The sequence below is a fragment of the Petaurus breviceps genome, unplaced genomic scaffold, assembly GCF_028583685.1.
Source record: "Petaurus breviceps papuanus isolate PSGF00001 unplaced genomic scaffold, PetGlider_PUasm1.0 37, whole genome shotgun sequence".
Classification (NCBI taxonomy): Eukaryota; Metazoa; Chordata; class Mammalia; order Diprotodontia; family Petauridae; genus Petaurus; species Petaurus breviceps.
The window spans coordinates 73227321-73250944 of NW_027186296.1; the positions used below are offsets into that span (position 1 = coordinate 73227321).

Sequence of the window (23624 nt, forward strand, 5' to 3'; positions counted from 1 at the left end):
GAAGGAAGGAAGGAAGGAAGGAAGGAAGGAAGGAAGGAAGGAAGGAAGGAAAGAAGTTTCTCTTCTTAATGTCACTAGATTCACTGTTTCCCTAATACTCAGTGGAAGAACACTGAAAACAGTGCTTCAACTTTCATTCATGGCAGAAAAAGAAAAAGGAAAAGAAACCCTAACAAATGTTTTCCAAATAAATGTCCATGTTTGTCATGCTTCAAGCTTTCATATAAATAGCATGCAAGCTCTAAGGGATGGTTTGAATGTTTACTTCCACAACACTTCAGAGATATTCTTGCCAACAAAGACAGTTTGACCCACCTGAGAAAATGCTCTTCAGTGACACTCAATAAAAATTGACCTTAAGAAAGTGAGACTCCCTTCAGATTTTACAAGGGTCATAAACAGACAAATTATCATTTAACTTTTTATATGAAGAAATAAATACAACTCCTCTAGAAGAAAAATAACAGCTGCAGAAAAAATGTACGATGCCATCTGACCACCATAGCAAAATTAAATGATTCCCTCAAGCCGGGGGACAAGCCAGGTAGCAATATTTACAGCACAGTTTTACTGCATCTCCCCCAAAAAGTAAACAGATAGTGAACCAGATTTTTCCCTGTACTTTAATGAATCCTGGTAGGCACTTAATTCTTTCATCACTCATTGCAGAAGTCTATCCTCAACAAACCAATAAACAGATTAAGCAATGTCAGGGAGAAAGGAAGGAAGGAAGGAAGGAAGGAAGGAAGGAAGGAAGGAAGGAAGGAAGGAAGGAAGGAAGGAAGGAAGGAAGGAAGGAAGGAAGGAAGGAAGGAGGGAGGGAGGGAGGCAGGGAGAGAGGGAGGGAGGGAAGAAGAGGAAAAATTGTAATAATTCACATTTCTATAGTACTTAAATATATACAAAGAAATTTCCTCACAACTCAGTGAGATAAGTTATGCCATTATGACTATTCTCATTTTATAAAGCAAGAAAATAGTAACTCACATAGCTAGTCAGTAACAATGCCAGGATTCAAACCCAAGGCTTCTTATTCCAAATTCAATACTTTCCCAAATCCACAATGATTGGGAAGAAAAAGTATGAGTGAGAAAGGAGTGAGGGAGGAAAGTTTCTGTCACCCCTTGTTGTGGCTTAATTTAGTCAAAGAGCTTCTTAGGTGGTGGCTAAAAGGGCTGCCTGTGGAGATTTCAAGAAAGCTTCTTAGACACTGCTTAAGAGAGCTGACTCTGGGGAGCTTAAAGGAACTTCACAGACAGTACTTGAGAGAGTTAACAGAATAATTTAAGCCTCTTCTGTATGTAAGAGGCTTACTATAATCACAATATAATAATACTTCTAATAGATGGAGGACAGAGTAGCAAGCAGCTCTAAAGATATTACCTTAGAAGAAGGTTATCGCTATGACACAGCAACATTTTTAAAATCAGGCTAAAAGAGCTTTGGTGGACAGGCCTACACCCCAATGCATTCTTAGCCGATATTGGGCTAAGTTATCAGGTGACCCTGAAGATAGCAGTTATGTAACTCCTGGCAGGGAAGAAGGTCCATTGGAGAGCAGCTTGATCATACTGCTAGAAGACATGGGAATTTTCACAGCATAGTGAGTGTGTATGTGCCAAATGTTCCCTCTATGTGGGCTTCTACTTGCCAGCAGCCTAGCCACAGGTGTTCCCCTACATGTACCTATGATTTTTATAAAGGGTCACTTTTTCCACTGAGTTTGTTTGTAGGAGAATACAAACAGAGTTTATAGGGGGAAAATATTCTGTTGTTATACTATTTCATTAAATGCCTTTGTTGTGAACTACATGTCCTCTGGCTGACTATTAAAAGTAAACACATTGGTGGGGGTTCATGAGTTACACCTTAGGGAGGACCATGGTCCACAAAGTACCTAGAACCAACAGTATCTAGCCATGGGCAAATAAGTAAGGGGCACCTTGTTCATTACCTATATTTTTTCAATCAACAGAATAAAAGTATAAGTTCTAGCATATGAAAAAACAATCATAAGGCTCCACCTTAGCATTCTTTTCTCCAGATTAAGTAGCCCCACCTTCATTAGCCTTTCCTCATGGGCACTCTTCCATACACTGACACTCCTCAATCTAACAATGGAAGTTTTTCCATGAAATTCAGTAAGTATTTATTGGGTGCTTGTTTCCAGCTAGAACTATGCACTAGGAAGATAGCCATAGTCTGGAACAGAGAACAGAATTAGCATCCAAAGACCTCCACAAAACAAGTCAGGCAAATTCCCATGAAGCCATGATACGAGGCAGAGTTTCCAGGGGTGACAAACCACTCCTGCTCCCTCCCTCCTGACTCACTCCTCTAGCAGTACAAAAAGTGCAGGTCATCCCACTGGCTGCCAAGTAGAAGCCTGAATGCCCTTGGAGGCAGGCCAGTTCTGGCTATGAGGCAGGACAGCAAACACAGTGTTACTGTCTTCGTGCTCTCTCCAATACTCCATCACCAGGGCAGGTTTGGATTCCAAAAAGAAAGCTTTTGTTTGACAGTGTTGTTACTGTTTGTTCTGCGAGAACTTTGATGGGAGGAGTACTCAGAGAACCCACCAGGACCCTGGCAAGCTTTCTTTCTCTGAGTTCCATACAGCATTTCCTATGACTGAGTCCCTTTGCCCACACACTGAACCCAGGACTTCCACTCCAATGACAGTCAGCATAATCAAGAACTGACCCTTTATCAGTCCATCTATTTGTACTTTGCAATTCAATTTTTTAATCAACAAATTCATTTACACTTTGCAATTTATAACATCAAAAAATCTCAAGAGGCAGTATGGTGTGCTAGCTAGAGAGTTAGAGTCGAAGACTGGAAAACCTCTGTAGCTAGGGTCAAGTCCCACTTCTGAAACATGCTAGCTGTATGACCCTGGGACAAGTTACTCAACCTCTCAGTGCTCTAGGCAGCTCTCAAAGAAGACTCTAAGTTGCAGAAAATCCATCAAGAAGCATGTGGAAAAGGAGTCTCCTCACCAGGCTCTTCCTTATTATACTAGGTCAGTCCCTATCACTATATCCAAAAATCACACGAAGTTTGAATTATGGACAAGTCATGTAGTTTTAACAATGTCTTCATGAGGTGACAAGTCAGGGATAACAATAAGAACTCTTCTTTGTACTTGAAAGCTTACCATTAAAAAAAGAGGGGGTAGCACATGAAAATGATGGAATATTGCTATACCATAAGAAATGATGACTATGAAGAGAAACAAGCAAAGAAGTAGGCATCCAGAAAACAATACACTTAGTGACTACAATTTAAATGGGAAGAGCAAAACAAAATAAACTGAATGCTGCATAATTATAATAACAAAACCTGGCCCCAAAAGAGAAAAGAAAATCCACTCCCCTTCCATCTTTACAGCAGGGAGGGACTATGGGTTAGAACACTATATACTATCAGACTGGTTGCTGTGCTGGTTTTACCGAATTACTTTTTTCTCTTCTATTTTATTCTGTTACAAAGTATGAATCAACTGAAAGATACAATGGCAGGGACAAACTAACAGAGGAGGGTAGTATGAAAGTAAATTAACAGTTCAAGGAGTGACTAGGTGGAGCAGTGAATAGAGCACCAGCCCTGGAGTATGGAGGACCTCAGTTCAAATCCAGCCTCAGACACAATGCAAAAACTAGCTGTGTTGGGTAAGTCAGTTAACCCCAACTGACACAAAAACTAGCCATGTGACCTTGGGCAAGTCACTTAACTTTTTGTTATCAGTTTTAAAAAATTATTTAAAGAAAAGGTAGAAGTGAAATGTCTTTCTTAACTTTTCTGTCCTCTTCAACTAACATCAACTCCATCTTCAAAAGGCAGCATCACCCTGCACCTCTTATTAAAAGATCCTGCTCATACAATGATCCAAGACAATCTCAAAGGACTAATGATGAAGAATACTATCTGCCTCCAGAGAAAGAACTGATATTGATTGAATACTGACTGAAAAATGCTATTTTTCACATTCTTTCTTTCATTTTTTTCATTTATTCAAGTCTTCTTCTACAAAATGACTAATATGGAAATAACCTATATCTGATTGCTTAACATGTCACGGAGTGGGAGGGAGGGATAGAATTTGGAACTCAAAACTTTAAATATAAATATTTAAAAATTGGAGAAAAAAAAGACCCTGCTCTACTTTCTTTCAAGATTTGGAAAGCTGTGCTCCCTCTCCTAACATCAGCTTCCTTCCCTAGCATCTCTCCAGCAACCCCAGCTGAACCTGCATCCCAGATTTCTGATCACATAAACTTTCCCACTTCCCTCAGGCCACTAGCTGCCCTTTGGCTATATATAGTATATACCTCTGGCTCCCTGGTGAGCCATGAACTTCTGTTGGGCCCTGCCACAATAACTAACCCTGTATTACCTCCCTATGGACTAATCTTTATATTTCTTTTGTTTGGTTACTAATCACCATTAGATGATGAAGAATATAATGTTGATTTATGCTATCCAATTTCAATCTACCCTATCTTTCTACCCCCCTGCTCAGAGATTCGAATAAGTGCAGAGGAGAGAATATTCTAGCTAAAATCCTGAAAAGGAATCAGAGCTCTGGCATTTGTTTTTCCCTCTTCTCACCCCATGAACAAAAGAAGTACCTCGTGAACTTTGGAAGTCTTGGTAGGATTTCCCTTCTTCCCAGTACCACCCTAGACACATCCTTGCATCAACTAATCTGCATCATGAACCAAGGACAGACTAGACATAAATTCACAACTCTATCAAGAGCCGAACAGGAAACTACCATATCTCAGTAGATATCTTGAGGAGCTATGAGTTACCCTTTTGCCACATGTCTTCTCTAAGCTTGATCCTATTTTCCCTTGGACACTAGATATACTTTTGGGAGAGTATTCACAAAATTTGGGGAGAATATTTTTTATCAAAACACCTTAGTAAATACTCCTTTCCGAAAGCCAACTAAGTCTAGCTAACCGAGTCAACTGAGTCAATCATAAATCATGGCAAGAAGCACATCAATTGAAGCTTAAGCAATATAAAGCAACAGAAAACCATACTCCAATTTTTCAGGGTCACTTCCAAAGCCTTGAGGGGATATAGGAGCCATAGTCTGATAACCAGTCTACCAGTTCCAAAGAGGTTGGGGAGAGCAGCCCCCAGGCTACATTTTAACACTTTTCAATGTACCATCTGGATTATCTGGTTGTCTCCTACAAGTAAATCTTGTCTCCCTAGCTAATCTGTAAATTCTTTGAGTACAGACTAGATATATACTTCTTTCTGTTACCACCTACCCCAATAAATATATGTCAAGTATGTTACAGAAATGCTGACAAAAATACCCCAGAAACCAGATAAGACATCTAAATTTGAAAAATCAACAGGTAGAGAGGAAAGGCACAGTGTTTGAGTCATGATTAAGGTCCCCAGGATCTTAATGGTTCCCTTATTAGACCTCCACATATCCAAATATAGCTAATGATCATTTGAGGAAAAAATCAAGTTATATGTATTACACTTTTATATTCTCTCATTTTTAATTCTGCTAAAGAGATCTAAATGAAAATACTGCACATATTTCCCATTGTTTTAAAGTTCAATCTCTCTTTTTCTATCTTCTCAAAAAATGTTGAGTTTTTTCTTCTTTTTTCCATGGTTTTAAATTTTTTTGGAGTTTTTAAGTTCTACATACAATACAAAATAAAATGTGTTTCCCCACTAAGTTAATTGCTCTCTAATTTTGCAACCTAATCCCACTGGACCAAAGATGTATTTAACGTTTGGCTCCTGGCATTAAATAAAAGACATTTATAGTTTCCTCACCATCAAGCACACAACTTTACAAAACTCTACACATTAATCATATGAGATTGATTTTGCTGGGATTCATTCCCATTGTCTTATTATGCCATGAATATCATTCAAGAGCAAAAATTAGGTCAACGGCATCAAATTGTTGAGATCAAAGCAAAGGGTTTTAGTCTTCCAAAGATACTCGGAAAAACATTGCAGAACTCAGGTTTACCAAAGGATGGTTCCCATAGTCACAAGGCAAGTTTAGTCAGTCTCAAAAGCCAAAATGTGAGATGAATGAGTGCTAAGTGTAAAGTCCTTCCTTTGGTCAAAAAAAAAAATCGGTTTCACAAGCGCAGAATGGGGAAAGCATGAATAGCAGTTTGTCAACAAAAAAGATCTGGGGTTTTTAGTGTGTTAAAAACTCCATACAAGTCATCACTGTGGATCAAAAAGGCTAATCCACCACAATCTTAGACAACATAAACAGGCACAGCTTCAAAGAATGAAGACATACCCTACTCTATTCAGAGTTTAACTGGTTCTTAGTTCTGGGCACCACAGTTCAAGGACAATGATACATTATGGAGGACCCAGAGTATAGGGTCTTGAGTCCACATCAGGTGAGGATTAGTTGAAGGAACTTGGAATATTACTCTTGACAAAGAGAAAACTACTGTATAGAGCACTAAACCTGGAGTAGGAAGACCTGAGTTCAAATTTGGCCTCAGCTACTTACTTACTAGCTATGTGACCCTGGGCAAGTAATTTAATCTCTATTCACCTCAGTTTTCTCATCTGTAAAATGGGGATAATAATAGTACCTACCTCCCAGGGTTGTTCTGAGGATAAAATAAGATATTGTTTGTCAGGTACTTCAAACACCTTAGAGCACTACAGAAGTTTCTATAATATGTATGATATAATGTAACATAATATGTAGCATGTAAAGCCATATATATAACTCAGAAGGCTGGGGTGATAGCTGCGTTCAAGTATTTGAAGAGCTATCATATGGAAAAGATAGTATACTCATTCTGTTTGGCTGTAGATGGCAAAACCAGGAGCAAAGGTAGAAATTACCAAAAGATAAAAATTGAGGCTTAAAGCCAGGAAAAATATCATTAGAACTGCCAAAGAGTGAAATGGGTGGCCTGGGGAGGTAGTTTCCTCCTCAATGGAAATCTTGAAGCAGTAGCTTAAATGACTACTTGTCAGATATAGTGGGAACTCTTTTCAGTTAGGGATTGAACTAGAAAGTGGCTAAGGTACCTCTAAATTCTAAGATTCTCTGCTTCTGTAATCCAATGTAAGTTAGAAACAAGTATCAGAGTTACTGAAGGGAGACATGTAAAACAAAGATCTCCCCTCTCTGTCCTACCTTACCCCTTACCCCCAAGGACAAAAAAAAAAAGGAAGAATCCATAATAATGCTAATGCAGCTATACTTGGTGAAGGTTGGTTATAAGGGATAGTAGAGAGAGGAGTATATATTACAATAAGTTAAGGTGCTATAACTTTCCTTCTTTAAAACAACTGTATACTGAGTGACATGTACTTAGTACTCAAACTCTCTATTCTAACTTTACATTTCTCTGTGCCAAACACTCCAACCTGTGGATGGGATAACAGACCTCATTGTCAGAAAGTCCTAAACTCACTGACAGGCTTCAGGTAGGCAGCTTGGCACTAATCACATAAATCTCAACTCATCCAGGCTTGCATCTAAGTACAGCACAAAGGACTTGTCTGGGTCTGCAAAAATGAACACTGGTATGTGAGTTGGACAGTGAACAAGGCCTTTGAAAGCTGACCACGCTTCTGAGTCCAGCAGCCTCCAACGGGTTCCAAGGCATCAGAATTCCTTACCTGTCATTGTTTGCGCTTTGGTTTCCTATTCTCCCTTTTCTCTTTTGTCTCCTTCCAACTTGGTATCCACACATAAGTTCATTTAGGGATTCGGTGATAATAGCAAAACTCTTAGCAAACCTTCAGTAATATCTACTAAGCCCTAGGGAAACTCTGAGTTTATTATACTACTTTGGATGGGGTCATGTTAAGCACCTTGATTCTCTCTGGGTTCCTGTTTATCTCCCTTTGGAAACACTAGGTGACCCACAAATTTAGAAGAGAATCTGCAAATTACACTTTTGTTAGCATACAGCTTTAAAATAGCTGCTTCCAACTGATCTGGCATCTTGAATTATCCCTCTTGTGCTTCCCACAGTATCTACCCAAACACAACTTCCAACTCATCTGGTATCTTCAATACTTGCTATGTGTCTGATCTTCTCAAATACAACATTATCCAGGTAGATCAAAACTTCAAAACAGCTTTGAGTCCTTGCTCCCTTTTCCCCTTAAGGCTCTGAATGGTGGATACGGAGGGCTGCTGAGATTTCTTGGAGGCACATACTTCAGATCGGTTGAAGTTCCCTGGATACAGGAAATTCCTTTTGAATTCACCTTCCCTGGGAGTCAGGCAGTGGCCCCTGTATACCTAACGCCAAATGTGAGGCTTGAAACCATTCCGATTCATTTAGTGGCCTGTAGTACAAAAACATCTTAATTTTCCCACTCTTTTTGTATCATTAACATCATAGCTGATGCCTGAGAGCTAAAGGTCTTCATAAACTTTCTTTTAATCCCTAACTCCTTAATGTGATTCCTTGGATTTTAGGTTTCTGAGGGAAATCTTGGGCCAATGTTTTGTAAAGAGTCAAGGATCATGAAGTGTCTGGCTTATTCTCCTCTTCCTATATTCTATTCACAGAAAACACCCCTGCTCTAGGCACTGAGTTTTGAGGAGATTTTTATTAGCTGATCTTATCTTTGTTAAGCACTCTGGAGATTCCAAAGAGAAATAGTTCAGAGGCCACCCTTGCATTTACTTCCTGATGCACTTTATTTCTTACATGTCATATATAGTAACTAGTTGGTTGCTTGGTTGTTGTCCTTCGTTCTTGAACAGGACCAAAATGATATCACTGTGCTAGAGTCAAGCCTCAATGTGTCTGACTGTGGCTGATCAGACCAATATGAGGCTGGAATGCTCTACCACACGTTTAGCACAAATAGTCCATGTGAACATTTGGGGTGGATTCTCCAAATTTATTTGCGCATCCTGTTTCCTTTTAGTTGTTTCAATTCTGCTTTGCTCATAGAGCACATAACCTTCTCTGATGTAGGCATACCATGCTGAGCAGTCCTGGGCCGGTGTCTCCCATGTCCCACAATCAATTTCAAAGTTCTTGAGAGACCCTGAGAGGATAATTGTATCACTTCTTCTGATCACCATGTGAATGCTTGCCCTGTGTGAATTCTCGATAAAATAGTCTTTTTGGCAAGCACATGTTTTGCATTTGAACAAAGTGGCCAGCCCATAGGGGTTGATTGGACTCTTTGAAGCAGAATCTGAATGCTTGGTGGTTTAGCTCAAGAAAGGACCTCAGAGTCTGGTACCTTATCATGCCAGGGGATCTTCAGAATCTTCCTAAGACAATTCAAACAGAAGCGATTCAGTTTTCTTCAAGGATGCTTCCATTGTCCATCTCTATAAAGGTAAAGGAAATAGATTGTCCTGTGACAATCACAGGGAGGTCTCTTTCTTAGTCACTGCTGGTCAAATTCTTGCCAGAGTCCTTAATAGGCTGATCCTTCACCTGGAAGATGGTCATCTACCTGAGAGCCAGTGTGACCTCAGAAAGGGCCAAGGAACAATCTGTGGTGTTTGCTGCTGGACAACTGCAGGAGAAATGCCAGGAGCAGAATACAACGTTGTCTGTACACAATGTTTGTAGATCTGACCAAGGCCTTCGATAGTGTTAGTTGTGATGGCTTATAGAAAATTATGTCAAAATCTGGTTGCCTAGAGAAGTTCATCAGCATTGTATGTTAATTTCATGACAGCGTGCTTTCCTGGGTTCTAGATAATGGACAATGCTCTCATGCCTTCCCAGTCACCAGTGGAGTAAAACAAAGCTGTGTCCTGGCTCCCATGCTTTTTACATATTTTCAGCCAAGTTGTCAAATGCTTTCAATGAAGATGAACACCACTGTTGTATGGCGGCTATGGGCTTCGAGGCCTTGTGGGCTCTGAAAGGTTGGAAGAGCCACTGGAGTACCTTTAATCAACCAGATCTGGTCTCAGAGACAACCAAAGCAAATAGCAGCAGTAGCTGAATCCAGTGAAGACCCAGCCCTTGACCCAACCCAGCAGGAGATTGATTCATTAGGCAGGACAAGTAAATCATTCAAGGAATTAACCCAGCTGAGCACAAGAACAATTCATCTATCTGAGATACCATACCCTGGTTGGGAACCCTGAGACAGGGAAAAAACACACAACACTCTTAGGGATAAGAATGAAGAAGGAACCCTGGGATCTATGTGTTTGCTACATGTGCACCTGATTCCCTTTGTATTTTAAGTTTGAGCCCACTCTCCCCATGGATTTGTATTTCTACAACCATCCACTTTAGGGGATGTTTTTGTAACTTCTATCCTTGCAATGCTATCTCAGCAAAATCTCTTTATAATATCTACTTTTTATCAAATGGGTAATAAATACTGGGGAACACACAAGATAACTGCTCCTGACCAATACTGTTAGAAACCCCAATCCCTTGGGATTACCTAAAGAAAGAACCTGAAAGAGGAAATAATCAACAACCTTCTAAAGTCCCAATTTAGCAGTTCAGTGGAAGTTTGGGAAGTCTTCCAAGGGGAAGGTTGCTAAAAGTAAATATGAAGTGAGGAAAGAGCACTAAAGGAGGGAGGGAGAATCAGGAAATACCTCTTGAAGTTAAAGGTGCTAAGCATTTGAGCTAAATGAACAATGGTGAAATGAGAGGAGAGCATCCCAGGGGAGGGGACAGTTTATGCAAAAGCACTGAGGTGGACGAAGGAAAATTATGCAGATGAAAGAGCAAGCAGATCAGAATGGCTGAATGATAGACAACAGCTAGCAAATAAAAACTAGCATTAATAGAGTTTTAAAGATTTTAAAGTGCTTTACCAGTATCATCTCACTTTATCTCAACCATAATCCTGGGAGCTAGATGCCACCAGTATCCCTCTTTTACAAATGAGAAAACAAAGGCAGGCGGAGGTTTAATGCCTTCCCCTAGGTCATAGCTAATCAGCATCTGAGGTGACATTTTTGTCCAGTATCACCTCACTACTTTAGATTATAAGAGGAAATCATATGTAATCAACCTGGAAAGACTGGCTTTTTAAGTTCATTCTGTGCCATCAACATGTAAATTTGCTGAAAAAGAAGGGTAGTTATATATTTTAAGGTCCATACCATATCAAATATAGATTCTATAAGGTATCTAGCAAATACCTCTCTTTTCAGCACTTAGCAACATTCTGATTCTTAGAACACTTCAGCTGTGCGCTCTAGACAGGATTCAAACATTTCCTCCCCCAGCACAACAAAGGTGGACTCCCAAGAACAAAGACAAGTGTACAGAGGGTATTTTATTTTATTTAAAGCAATCGGGGTTTAGTAACTTGCTCAAGGTTACACGGCCAGGTGTTTCTGGGTGGGTGCTAAGTGTCTGAGCCTGGATTTGATCCCCAGGTCATCCCAACACTGGAGCCGGTGCTCTTACTCGCTGTGCTACCTGGCCGCCCCTAGAGAGGGTATTTTAAATTCTGACTTGGGAACTGTTCTAATTCTTTCCAATGGATGTAATGACCAAACTCAGGGGTCTAGGTTTGACCTAACACCTTAATAAGACTGGCATCAAACTCCCTTCCCTTCCTTCTCAAAGAATGATGGTATTCTTTTTGTTTTTAATCACACAGTCTAAAGTCAGCTTTACCATATTACTTCCCTGCCCATGGAACCAAACTAACAATTCTATTACAGGCTTGGTACATAAGTATCAGATGATCTGGGGCAAATAATTCATAATTTCATCATGCTGACAGATTACTACGTATTTTTAATTCTTCAAATATCTTACATTTCAAAAAAGTGACAATGAAAAAGTAACTCCTATTAAAATTTCCAATTACTATTACATTAAGATGACAATGAGAAAAAAGAACTACAAATCAAAAGAATAAAAATGGAAACTCACATTGGTGTAGTATTATAAGATTTACAAAGGTTTTTATTCATAACAATCCTCCAAAAAGAATGGCAAGATTTTTACTATCCCTATTTTACAGAGGAGGAAATTGAGGTTCAGAAAGGTACAGTGACATGCCCCAACTTACACAACCACTAACTGAGAAAGACAAGACTAGAACTCCAGTCTTGAAGCATCTCCAACATTTGCATTTGTCATTTGGTCATTTTTCAGTCCTTTCTGGCTCTTCATGACCCCATTTTGGGTTGTCTTGGCAAAGAAACTAAAGTAGTTTGCCATTTCCTTCTCCATCTCACTTTACAGATGAAGAAACTGAGGTAAACAGGGTTAAGTGATTTGTCCAGGGTCATATCTGAGACTGTATTTGAACTAAGGTCTTCCTGACTCCAGGCCAAACTCTCTATCCTCTATGCCATCTAGCTGCCCACAACATTTGTGTACATGACTGACTCTGTTGCATGTCATTTTTTTCATGCCAAGACAAAATTAAAGCGAGCCCTGTTGAATACAATTCTTAATGAACCTCAAAGCATTACAAGTTAGCCTTTCCTGGAAACCACATTTCAAAGATTGTAACTGCAATTGTTTACTTTTCCTAAAAATTTTAAATATCATAAAAAACATGGAAACATGAAGCAATCTCTTCACAAATTATTTTATGCAATTGGTCTCTGGTATGAGTCTGTGCTGAGGAACCTCAGTAAATATATGCTGTCAATTACCACTGTCAAACTGCTTAAAGAACAAATTACTGCTCATACTTTCCTTCTCAAACACTGTATTTGTTTATTGAATCTAGAAGGAAAATTGCAAAATATATTATGAAAAGAATTCAAAACAGAAGGTCCCACTGACTTATTGTATTTCATTTTTAGAAAAGAGTAAGTTGTAACAGACCTCATACTGTACTAAAAAGCAAAAATCATCAAAACTATTTAGATCTCATTTCTAAAAATAGAAAAGTAGGTCAGTGGAACAAACTAGATAAGAAAGAATCAGAAATGTATCAGCTCAATAAATCCAGTACTCAGTAAAGCTCAGAAGACAAATTATTTGGGAAAGAACATTGTATTTGCAAAGAATGCTACTGGGAAAACTAGAAATATTTTTGGCAGAAATGGGCTTTTTAGACCATCATTCTATGTTATATACCATATAAGCTCAAAATAAATATATAATGTGAATATCATGAGCCATACCAAATTTTTTTTAATTTTTTAAGACAGAAGGAAACTAGATCCCTTATTTTCACAGCTATGGATAGTAAAGCCTATTCTTAACCAAACCAAAAAAAACCCCAGAGAATAAAAACCAAAATAGAAAATTTCAATTACATGAAATTGAAAGGCTTTTGCATCAGCACATTCAGTACTACCACAATAATAAGAAAAGGTATTCTTTGGGGGAAAATATCTCTGCCACAAGTATCTCTAATAAAAGTCTGCTATCCAAGATATACAGGGCACTAACAAAAATATATAACCAAACAGCCTCTCTCTAATGGAAAAAATGGTCAAAGATTATGAATTAATAGTTGTCAAAAGAAGAATTGGAAGCTAATACCAACCATATGAAAGCCTGTCCCAAATCATCATGTAATAAAAGAAATGCAAATCAAAACCACTCTGGGTTATTATCTTGCACCCAAAAAATAGGCAGAGAAGACAAAGGATGGAAATAATCAGTGTTGTAGGGGCTACAGAAAAAGTCATATTAATATGCTATTGGCAGAGTTGTAAAATTGGCACAATCATTCTGAAAAGCAACTTGGAATTATGCTTTTAAAGAGTGATTCATTTAACCCAGAAATGCCACTGGTAGGTATCTGCCCCAAGGAAGTAAAAAACAGAAAGAAAAACCCATATCAAAATACAGTAGTACTTTTATGGTAGCTAAGAACTGATATCAAAGTAGATTCTCATTGTTTAGGGAGTAGCTAAGCAAAGGGAAGGGCATGAATGTAATGAAATATATACATTACTGTGCCGAAAGGAAGGATAAATATGGAGAACATTGTATTTACTGTCAAGCTGGATTGGGAAATTGGTTAGCTTTGCTAAATTGCTTTTGGGTCTCTCTCTCTCTCCTTTGGATTGTGGGTTACCAAGGATAGATTACTGGATAAGGGAGAGTAGAAGGATCCATTCTGAAATGAAATTAATGAAAAAAATCAAAGATATAACTAAAATATTTTTAAATAAAAATAGTGACTATGGAATAAATAGTTCCAGAGTCAGTGCTCTTTCTACTGTGCGACACTGCCTCCTTATTAGGGTGATCAAGGAAGACTTCATAAAAGAGCTAATATTTAAACTGGCGATGCAGAAGAATTATTAGAAGTTTGACAAGCAGAGGTAGGAGGAGGTTATTCCAGGCACAGGAACTGGCTTGAGCAAAAATGGAGCAAGGGGCTGGGGGGAGAAGGAGGACAATCATGGGACATGTTTGGGCAACAGTGAGTAATCCAGTTTGTCTGAATTATATAGTGAAGGGGACTGCTGGACAATATGGATGGAAATCCAGAGGAAGACTAGAGGATAAAGAAGACAAAAAGAACCAATAAGCAGTTTGGATTTAATTGTATAGGCGATGGAGAGAGTAAAGGTGTGAAGGAGGAAAACAGCAATCTGAGCAGAACTTTGGGAAGATGAATCTGACCACTATACATAGAGCAGACCAGAGTGTAGTAACAGAGAGAAATGTTAGGAGGTTAATACAACAATAATTCAAGTGTAAGATGATGGTAGTAATGAGGAATGGAAACAAGGGGATGGAATCCAGGAGTATGTTGAAGGTAAAATGGCCAGGATTTGGAGTTTGAATGGCTGTAGGAAGGAGGGAGACTGGAAGAGTATAAATAACTTTGAAGTGTCAAGTTTAGGTAATAAGGAGAATGATGGTGCCTATAATAGACAAGAAAATCAGGAGGAGCTGGTTTGGGCAGGAATGGTACTATCTTCAGTTGCCATACTAATTACTTCATTTGGATACATGTAATTGCCTCTTGAATTCAGTGCTAATAATAACAACTCAAAGTTACATAATTCTCTAAAGTTTACAAAGCGCTACGTCAATTGATGAGATTTTTTTCAGTTTTAAAATCCAACCTGGGATTTCATCAGTGTGGAAATCCCTCCTCGGATGCAGAGAGGTAACTCCTGTTACAAGTCATAAGGAGTTGTCAAAGACAGAGACAGTAGAATTAGTACAAGAGGAATTCAATCATAGTTTTCCTGATTCCAAATGTAGTTTTTTATCCACTCATGGCCTCTCCAGACCAAAGTGAAGGCAAAGGCTGAAATTATTTGTCTTAAGCCTAATTTCTCATCAGCCTTCTCTCTAACTGAAACTGACACTCTCTGTGGTTTAGAAATGGAGGAATCATCAAAGCAATATTTATGGCCTTCAACTTCAATAGCTAGATGGTTCAGTGATCTCTGTTAATATGAGTATTCAATACCCTCCCCTACCAATAGTGCAGATGATAATCCTAATATGACTTCTCATCCAGCTCAATTCTCCTCTATATGCTCCCTGCCCCCATAACTCCACCTTAGAGGGTCTAACCAAGGTGATGGGGGGGGGGGGGTTTCCTTTAGGTCTTTTGAACATTGTGCCGGTATCAGTATAACACTCGAAAAGCCTATCTGTATCCCTCACTACATAAGCAGCCTACCTCCTGTTCTGATTGTACATTTCCTGGATGATGTCCCAGACACCACTTCTTGTCTGAAAATTGTCGTTACTGGCATTGTGCTGCTGCCTGCCTATACCCACACAGCTTCTCTCTGCTGCCCTGGCATCAGAGAAAATATTGGTCCTAAAGAGAGGAGATTTATTCAAGGATCCTCTGATTATCTTTATCAATTGAAGCATAAAATAGGGAAATGATGGATGCTAGCCAAAGAACGCCCTGCATTAAGTCCAAATGGAAGAGTAATGCCCTGCAGATGGTTATATTCTCCAGATGCTTCAGTTTGTGGCTGATGTGTTAATTATATCAAGATCTGGAATACTACAGAACCTTCTCAATGAGAACCATGGACTTTCAAAGGAACTCAGTTTAATAAGCCACAGAAGAAAAAAATAAATGACAGAGGAATGTCTATTGCTCATAACATGGAATTAAATGAGCAGTTCATTGAGTTCATCAATCAGTACATAAATAACAATAAGGATTAGAATGATAGCTAGTATTTACATAGGGCTTTAGGATTTGAAAAATGCTTTATAATTTTCATTTCATTTTATCCTCATAACATACCTGGGAGGTAGGTACTATTATTATCCCCATTTTACAGATGAGTAAATTGAGGTAGACAGGTTAAGTGACTTGCACAAGGTCACACAGCTAAGAGCCTGAGGCAGGATTTGATCTGATCCCATGTCAAGCATTCTGTCCATGATACCACCCAGCTACTTTATATATTATGGACAACTACTGTTGCTGGACAGTAAGTGGGGCCACATATTGAACAAGAAGGAGAGAGCAGACTAGAATGCATTTAGGAAATGGCACAGCACTTTCAACAATCCCAAGGTGCTCCCTGACATAAAAGCCCATCCTCTAAATATCTTATTCATCTTATTTCAAATTCAAACTGAAATTTGATAATGAAATCTTTTGAGAATCAGATTCGGGGGCTGTCAGGTTATAGAAATATCCAATTTCCAAAAACAGTTGGAGAGAATTTTCCCAATTGCAAAAAAATAATAATGAATTTCCTAAGTAAGAGCTTTTTCTTAACATATTTCATACTGCAAGGTTCCTTCTTCCTGTGTTATTCTCTCTGAGTAAAATTAATCCATTCTTCCCAAGGGACATGCCACTGCCTTACAATACTATTTCCAAAAGCTGTTCATAAAAAGTTCAGAAATCTGAAAAACCCTTTAGTTAAAAACCCTAGTTTTCCCCAGAGCACAACAGTTCAAATACCACTTTCCCTCCCTCCCTCCCCCTTTGTATTACATACACGTATAGTTTGCATTGCTCATCTTCATACCCACTGTTTCTTCCCTTTATGATGCAAATTCCTTTAGGGCAAAGACTATTTTTTGACCTTATATTTCTATCTCTTAACATCTATCAACACTGTCTAGCATATAGGTTCTCAAAAATTTACTGAAATGAATTGAATCCTGTGCAACAGAAAGTTAGGAATAAATGCTATCTATGGGTTATTTTCCCAACCAGCTAAACAGAAGATACAATGGTACTAAGAATGCAAAAATACTGCAATCAAATCACATTACAGATAATATGGCTCATCTAAAACTCCAAAAAAATTCAATAAAGGAAGCACACAGGCCTCCCATGTAGTTAAGGTCAAGACAATATGGCATAAGAATAAAAAAAAATTAAAGGTTAAGTTTTGAGGGCCCCAAATGCGGCATACTGTAAAAAGTTCAGGAACCTCCTCACAATGACTAGTTGATTAATTCAACCTGTGTTAAAAAATAGAAACATCCCATACAGAGAACAGAGATCGAGAGTCCCCTATGTGGAGAGCAGGGCATAACACCAATGCCAGATTCCATTCTATGAGAACCAAAAACACTGGGTTTTCTCTCTGCTTTCACAAGGAATATGCATAAACATGACAAGAGCATCCCCCAGAGCATGTGTCTCCTCCAATCTCACATGCAGGCACCAGAAAGACATTTAAAGTGATGCTGCAGGTGGCGCAGTGAATAGAGCACCAGCCCTGGAGTCAGGAGGACCTGAGTTCAAATCGGCCTCAGACACTTAACACAAAAACTAGCCTTGTGACCTTTGGCAAGTCACAACCCCAACTGCCCTCCAAAAAAAAAAAAAAAAAAGAAAAGAAAAGTGATGCTGTAACTAATGTAATATTCTAAAGTTCTCTGCATCTATCTGTTCTTCCTCTCAATTCCCACTTCAACCAACTCAGTCCATCATCAGCTCATACCTAGATAACTGCAACAGATCAATTAGGCCCTTTACTTTCCTAAGTCCTCTACCCTATAATCACAGAATTATGGAGGAAACTGAGGTACAGAAAGGTTAAATGATTTGCCCACAGTAACTCATTTGTCTGAAGCAAGATTCAAGCCCATTTCTTTCTGCCTCCAAGTCTAATAAGCTGTCCACTTCACCATGTTGAGATCAATCTTCCTAAAACACTGCTTCTATCAGGCCAAAGGACCAAGCAAAATCCTCTAGTGTTTCCACAATCAACAGGATTGTAATCTACTGGTAGATCATGAAGCTTTACCAAGTTGATCTCCAAGGCTGGAGGCTGCCCTCACACCAGCTTCTCCAAGGCACCAGAGATTTCTTTCTTTCTTTTTTAAAATTTATTTTATTTTTACTTTATGGAATAAAATAAGCATTTCCACAATATAGTATAATTTAAAAAGATGATTGCCATGAAATTGCAAATCTATTACTAGGCACCAGAGATTTCTAGCAGTGTAGGGAGCACTTCCATTTTCTGTCCCCATCAGTGACACACATTTCCTCTTTTTTTGTCATATAAAACTGCAAATCTATTTTGTACAACTTGCTATTCTTTTTAAATATGTAAAAGTTATCATGTAACTTCTTTTTTTCCTTCCCTCCCCCTCTCTGAAGAAATTGTTAGCATTAAACACAAATATGTATCTATACATACACACACATATACAAAGGTAAATTATTCTATGCATACTTCTATGTATTGGTTCTTTCTCTGAATGAGGATAGCATCTTCCTTCATAGGTCCTTTGTAGTTAATTTGGTATTTATAAGAGTCAACAAGACACAATATTACTGTTACTATATACAACCTTCTCTTGGTTCTGCTCATTTAGCACTTCATTATTTCATGCAAATCTCTCTCTCTCTGTATATATATATATATATATATATATATACATATATATACACACACATACACATATATACATGCATACATTTGCATGCATATATATGCATACTTACACATATAGGTTCTCTTTCTGGGTTATCGCATCAATTCCCAAACTTTCATTATCATGTTCCAGTAAACAGACTACTGCAAAAGTATTTATTAAGCACTTGCCTTGTACCACTACCAAATTAGATACTATGCTGGGCACTGAGGATAAAGAAACTAAACAGTTTCTGCCTTAGAGGAACTTACATAATAATGAAAATATTTAGCCTGTATATAAGTTTGCAAAGTACTATAGAATATATAAAAATTAGATACACAGTGATGGGAGGGCATTAACAAGTGGTTTCTTGAAGCAGATGACACTGGAGCTGAGCTTCCAGAGCAGCTAGGCGTCACAAGAAGTAGGGGTGAAGAGGGAGATAATTCTAGGCTTTTGAGATCTGCAAGGTCATCAAGAATGTCACATGAAAACAATCACAAGTAGGCTAGTCTGGCTGAAAAATAAAAGTGTATGAAGGATATTGTAATCAGCCTAGAAATGTAGATTTCAGTCAGATTGTAAAGGGCTTTAAATGCTAAACAGAGGAGCTTGTGTACTATCCTTAAGGAAATGGGGAGTCCTGAAGTTTCTTTTGCCAAGGTCTAACCTGGCCTGAGCTGGAGAAGGAAATGGAAAACCACCCCAGTATCTTTACCAAGAAAACCCCAAATGGAGTCACAAAGAGTCTGACACAACACAAAACAACTGAACAACAATGGAAACCTGGTCGAACTGAAGGGTATCAATTTGGCAAATGTGAGGAGGATAGATTAAAGATAGCTACCAAATCTGTCTCTCTGGCTAGCCCCAGCCCCTTTCCAGGCTCAATTTCTCATCTGTCAACTGTCTCCCATAGATACTGTTTAAAACAACACTCAACATCTCACTACCAATACCTTATTTTCTTCTTGATTTACCCATCTTTGTCAATTATGACACCATCTTTCCCTAGTTTTACCTTTGGTGATAACTATGACTATTCCCTCTCCTTCATCTCAACATTTAGTCACAGAATACTGCTGTTTTCTATCTCAAAATACGACTTAGCATGTGTCCACTCCACAACTATCTTGAATGTCCCTGCTCTCCCCTTTAGACCTCTATGCCTGGAATGCTTTCCATATTATACCTTTAGGCCCTAAGTCCTCTGTGAAGATTTCCCTGGCTCTAGTAGGTGGGAATATCTGTCACTGCACATATTCATAGAATTATGAGATTTATAGCTGAAATGAGCTTCCAAAATAATCTAATACAACTCTCTCATTTTATAGATGAGGCCCAGAAATATATAACTTGCTAAACATTAAGCAACTTACAAATTTCTCTGACTCCTTTCTACTACACCAATTTGTTGGCTCTGTTTCAAATTAGTTATTTGTAAGTTTATCTCCTCCATTAAGTTTAGTGTTTTTCTAGCATCTTTGATAGCACCTTACACACTTCACTGTTTCCCAAATACAGGTATGAGTAACAGGTTTCTACTCTATCTCCAGAGCATAATCTATCCTAACTAGAAAAGGAAAAAAATAACAAGGTTGTTTAAAGCCCACTTTTTCAGAAGGAAAAGTTTGCTAGGGTTTTGTTTTGTTTTTTATGACTATAATACTTGGCATTCTCTTTTCTTAAAAATAAGTAACAATGCAGAAGGTTTGGAGACGTTACGGTTTAATCATGACACCAAAATAATTACCTGAGCACAGCCTCATGCCACCTACCTGTAAGCTTATACAGAAGAGAATGGCAATCCTGACGCCCAACCACCACGTCTTTGGCAGGACCATGGCTCCTGATCTGCTTGACTTCTGCCTGTCAGAGAGAGTAAGAATTTCAAATGAATGCTCCTACCCTACTGTCCCTTACCCCTCTGGAGGGTTGCTGACTCAGCCGGACTCAGCCAAGGAATAGGACATTGGACTCGGATCAACCCAAACGCTAGAAAGGTTTGCTCTGGCCGAGAAGCTGACTCAGGGCACAACATGCCGTGATCAGTCTTCAGGATTAAGTATTTCCAATTAGGGAATAGAAGTTGCGGACCTGGCCAATGGGGAAAGCCTGGTGTAGTAAGTCCGAGTAGTATACATTATCGAGTGTGTGCATATGAATACTGGAGAAGACTTTTTTTGCAAGTTCTTGCTGAGCGTATTTGCAAGTTTTGCTGAGGGCACGTGCGTGTACGTGTGAAGAACTGCCGCACCCGCGCCCCACCTCTCGCGTTCCCATTCGGCAGGGTGGGGCCGCGAGGCGCCTTGCCCCGGGGGCCAGCCTCAGACAGCGCCGGAGCTCGACCGTCTCCAAGGCTCCAATCCTCCACAATCCCGGAGCGCAACCCAGAGGCCAGATATCTTGGGACGCCCTAGCCAAGGCTTGGCACGTGCCCGCCCAAAGGCTCGCTGGTGTAGGTTCCACGTGGAACCTGTCCAGAAACAGAGCGAGGAGTCCAGAGAAGTCAGTCCTCCTGGCGCTACCCAGGCGCGACGTCCGAACAGACGCAGGGTCCGGCCCTTTGCCACGGCCGCGGGATTCTTTGCAAACCCGGAAGTCCCGGAAGAAGAGCCACCTCTCCCTCCTGTATACCCCGTCCCAAGGCCCTGCACCTGTACGTCGGCCGGTGCCAACCTAAGGATGCCCCCGAGACCCAAGCGCCTACAAGGTACTCGGAAACGAGGTTGCCAAAGCAAATCCAACTTTTTCCTCTGCCTCGGGCTTTGCCTAGTTGAGGCGACCCTGAATCTCAGTCAACCAAGAGTTGGAGAAGAAAGTGGGTAGCTTACGGGTGGGTGTCTTTTTGCCTATTTTCCTTTCAGTTTCAGGAAATAGGCAAAGGATGACGTTGAAGAAGTGGAGTGTTGTAATGGCCCGTGGTCATTCCTAACTTCTGTTTCGCAGAGCTGGGAAATGCAGCGCCCCCGCCGATGCAGAGCTGCTGTGTCCGTGGGTGGATGGATGGCTTCGAACTCATCTGGAGAAAGCATTAACGGAACCCGACCTAATGCGATCCGCAAATGTGCTGCTTCTTCCGACCTGTCGCGACTTCTCTGCGCCAGTGCCCCGCCGAAGTGATGCAAAGTCCTCGGGACGCTACCCCTTGCTCCGTGCTCTTCCCTTGTCTAGTAGCCTACAGCCCCAGCAAGCGGCTCTTCACCCGTGTCCCCCATCCCCCTTCACACACACACACACACACACACACACACACACACACACACACACACACAGTTTTTTCGAACCTGCACCCCTACACACACACGCCCTTTCCTAAGAGAGCCTCCGAAGCCCGTAGAGTGACAGTTCTGTATAACCCCCCTCGGGATCGCTTGGGTGGATCCTACCCTCTTCGACTCATGTCATAAATGGGGCATGCTCCCCCCCTCCCCCAGTGCCAAAAGCGGTCCCCTAACGTGCTGCCAATTGATGAGAACTTCTGTTCCTCCTGGCTCCCACCGCTCAGCTAGCTCTGGCCTCTTTACCTTAGTGCCATGAGAATCCGGAGCCTTCGTTCCCCTCCCAGGCAGGCTCCCTTGCCCTTTCCACTTTGCCCGTCTTCCACTGTACCCACCTGGCGCCGATGACCTGTACTCTGTCTCTTCCACCCGAAGACCGCTCCAACTCTGCTCGAGGCTCGGAAGAGAGCAGTTGCGATCCCGTCACTACCACTAGGGATGATGCCTTCTCATTCCGAGCCCAGAGAAGCATGACCTTACAGCACGTCGGCCTCCAACCCGCGGCGTCGCAGCCGCCAAGATGTTAAATGGTGCTGGAGCCGAGGCTGCCCCACCTCTCCATTCCACCACCCCCCCACCCCCAACCCCCGCCCTCCCCTCCTATCCCCACTCCTGGGACTGCCCCGGCGAGGAGCACTTGCGGGAGCCAGGCTCGGGAGAGCGCGCGCGCCGCCACCTGTAGCACCGGAGCAAGTGCACTGGACCACGCGCCCCACCCCCACCGAAGACCTCCCCCCACCTCCCAGTTGCCCACTGCCCAGGATCTAGCTTAGCCTCCCAGACGACTTCCCATAACGGAGGCATCTCTCCTTCCATCACACACAGTCACTTGCAGGGGCAAACTCGCCAAGAGCTAGAGAAAAGTGGCCAGAAGCCCTCCTTTTCCTGGGGGCAGGTGATTGCTCAATGAATAAGATACCTTAGACTAGGAGACTTGATCAGAATCCTCCTAGCCCGACTTTGCTGGAAGTCACTCCTTGCCCAAAGCCTCCTGCCAGGTGTCGTGCCAAAGGCAGGGATTGCAGCCCCGGGCGTGTTATGGTGGAAATGCTGCAGCGTTACAAAACGTAACCAGCATGCGAGGGAAGGGTGGGGAGGAGGAATATGTTGCAAAACAAACTTAGAGCCTTTGCTGCATTCAGGGCAAGGTAGACTGGAATAATAAACCCAGAGATCAAAACATATTCAAAGTACCGCACAGAGATTTAATAGAGTTTTTTACCTTTAACATCTGTCTTGTGCCTGTAAAACTTTAGAGCTTTATGCCATGGTATAATATCCAAAACAGCGAAAGCCCTAGTGGCTAACTCTTTATCCAGCTCCTTGGCTGTGATGGGCACAGGCTATTAAAATACCTTTACCTTCACCTCGTCCTTCTCATTGAAAGCCCAGAGGACACACGCACTTGAAATCGACAAGGACAGTGAAACTCCTTGCTATTGTACGTGTGCCATGTACACTGAAAGTAGGAACTAAACATAACCGATGAAGGGCTTGCGAAAATATGCTGAGTTGGAAACTTTTCCAAATTGCTCACACTTCCGCGAGGGCACACAGCCTCCCCATTAGCTAGGAACTGAGCACCCTCTAGCGG

General features: G+C 40.7%; 1 protein-coding gene across 5 annotated transcripts in view; it reads right to left on the reverse strand.

Moving 5' to 3' along the window:
* The window catches only part of ADAMTSL3 (ADAMTS like 3), a 567766-nt gene extending 544664 nt beyond the window's left edge, over positions 1–23102 (reverse strand). For 2 of the 5 annotated variants that reach the window (XM_069098694.1, XM_069098698.1), the window contains exons 1-2: positions 22366–22606; positions 20528–20618 (exon numbers count right to left, since the gene is read on the reverse strand). In XM_069098694.1, coding sequence (XP_068954795.1) covers positions 20528–20618; positions 22366–22502 — 228 coding nt within the window. In that variant the 5' untranslated portion in view covers positions 22503–22606. The other 3 variants (XM_069098697.1, XM_069098696.1, XM_069098695.1) reach the window with 3 other exon arrangements.
* Between the last annotated feature and the right edge of the window lie 522 nt (positions 23103–23624).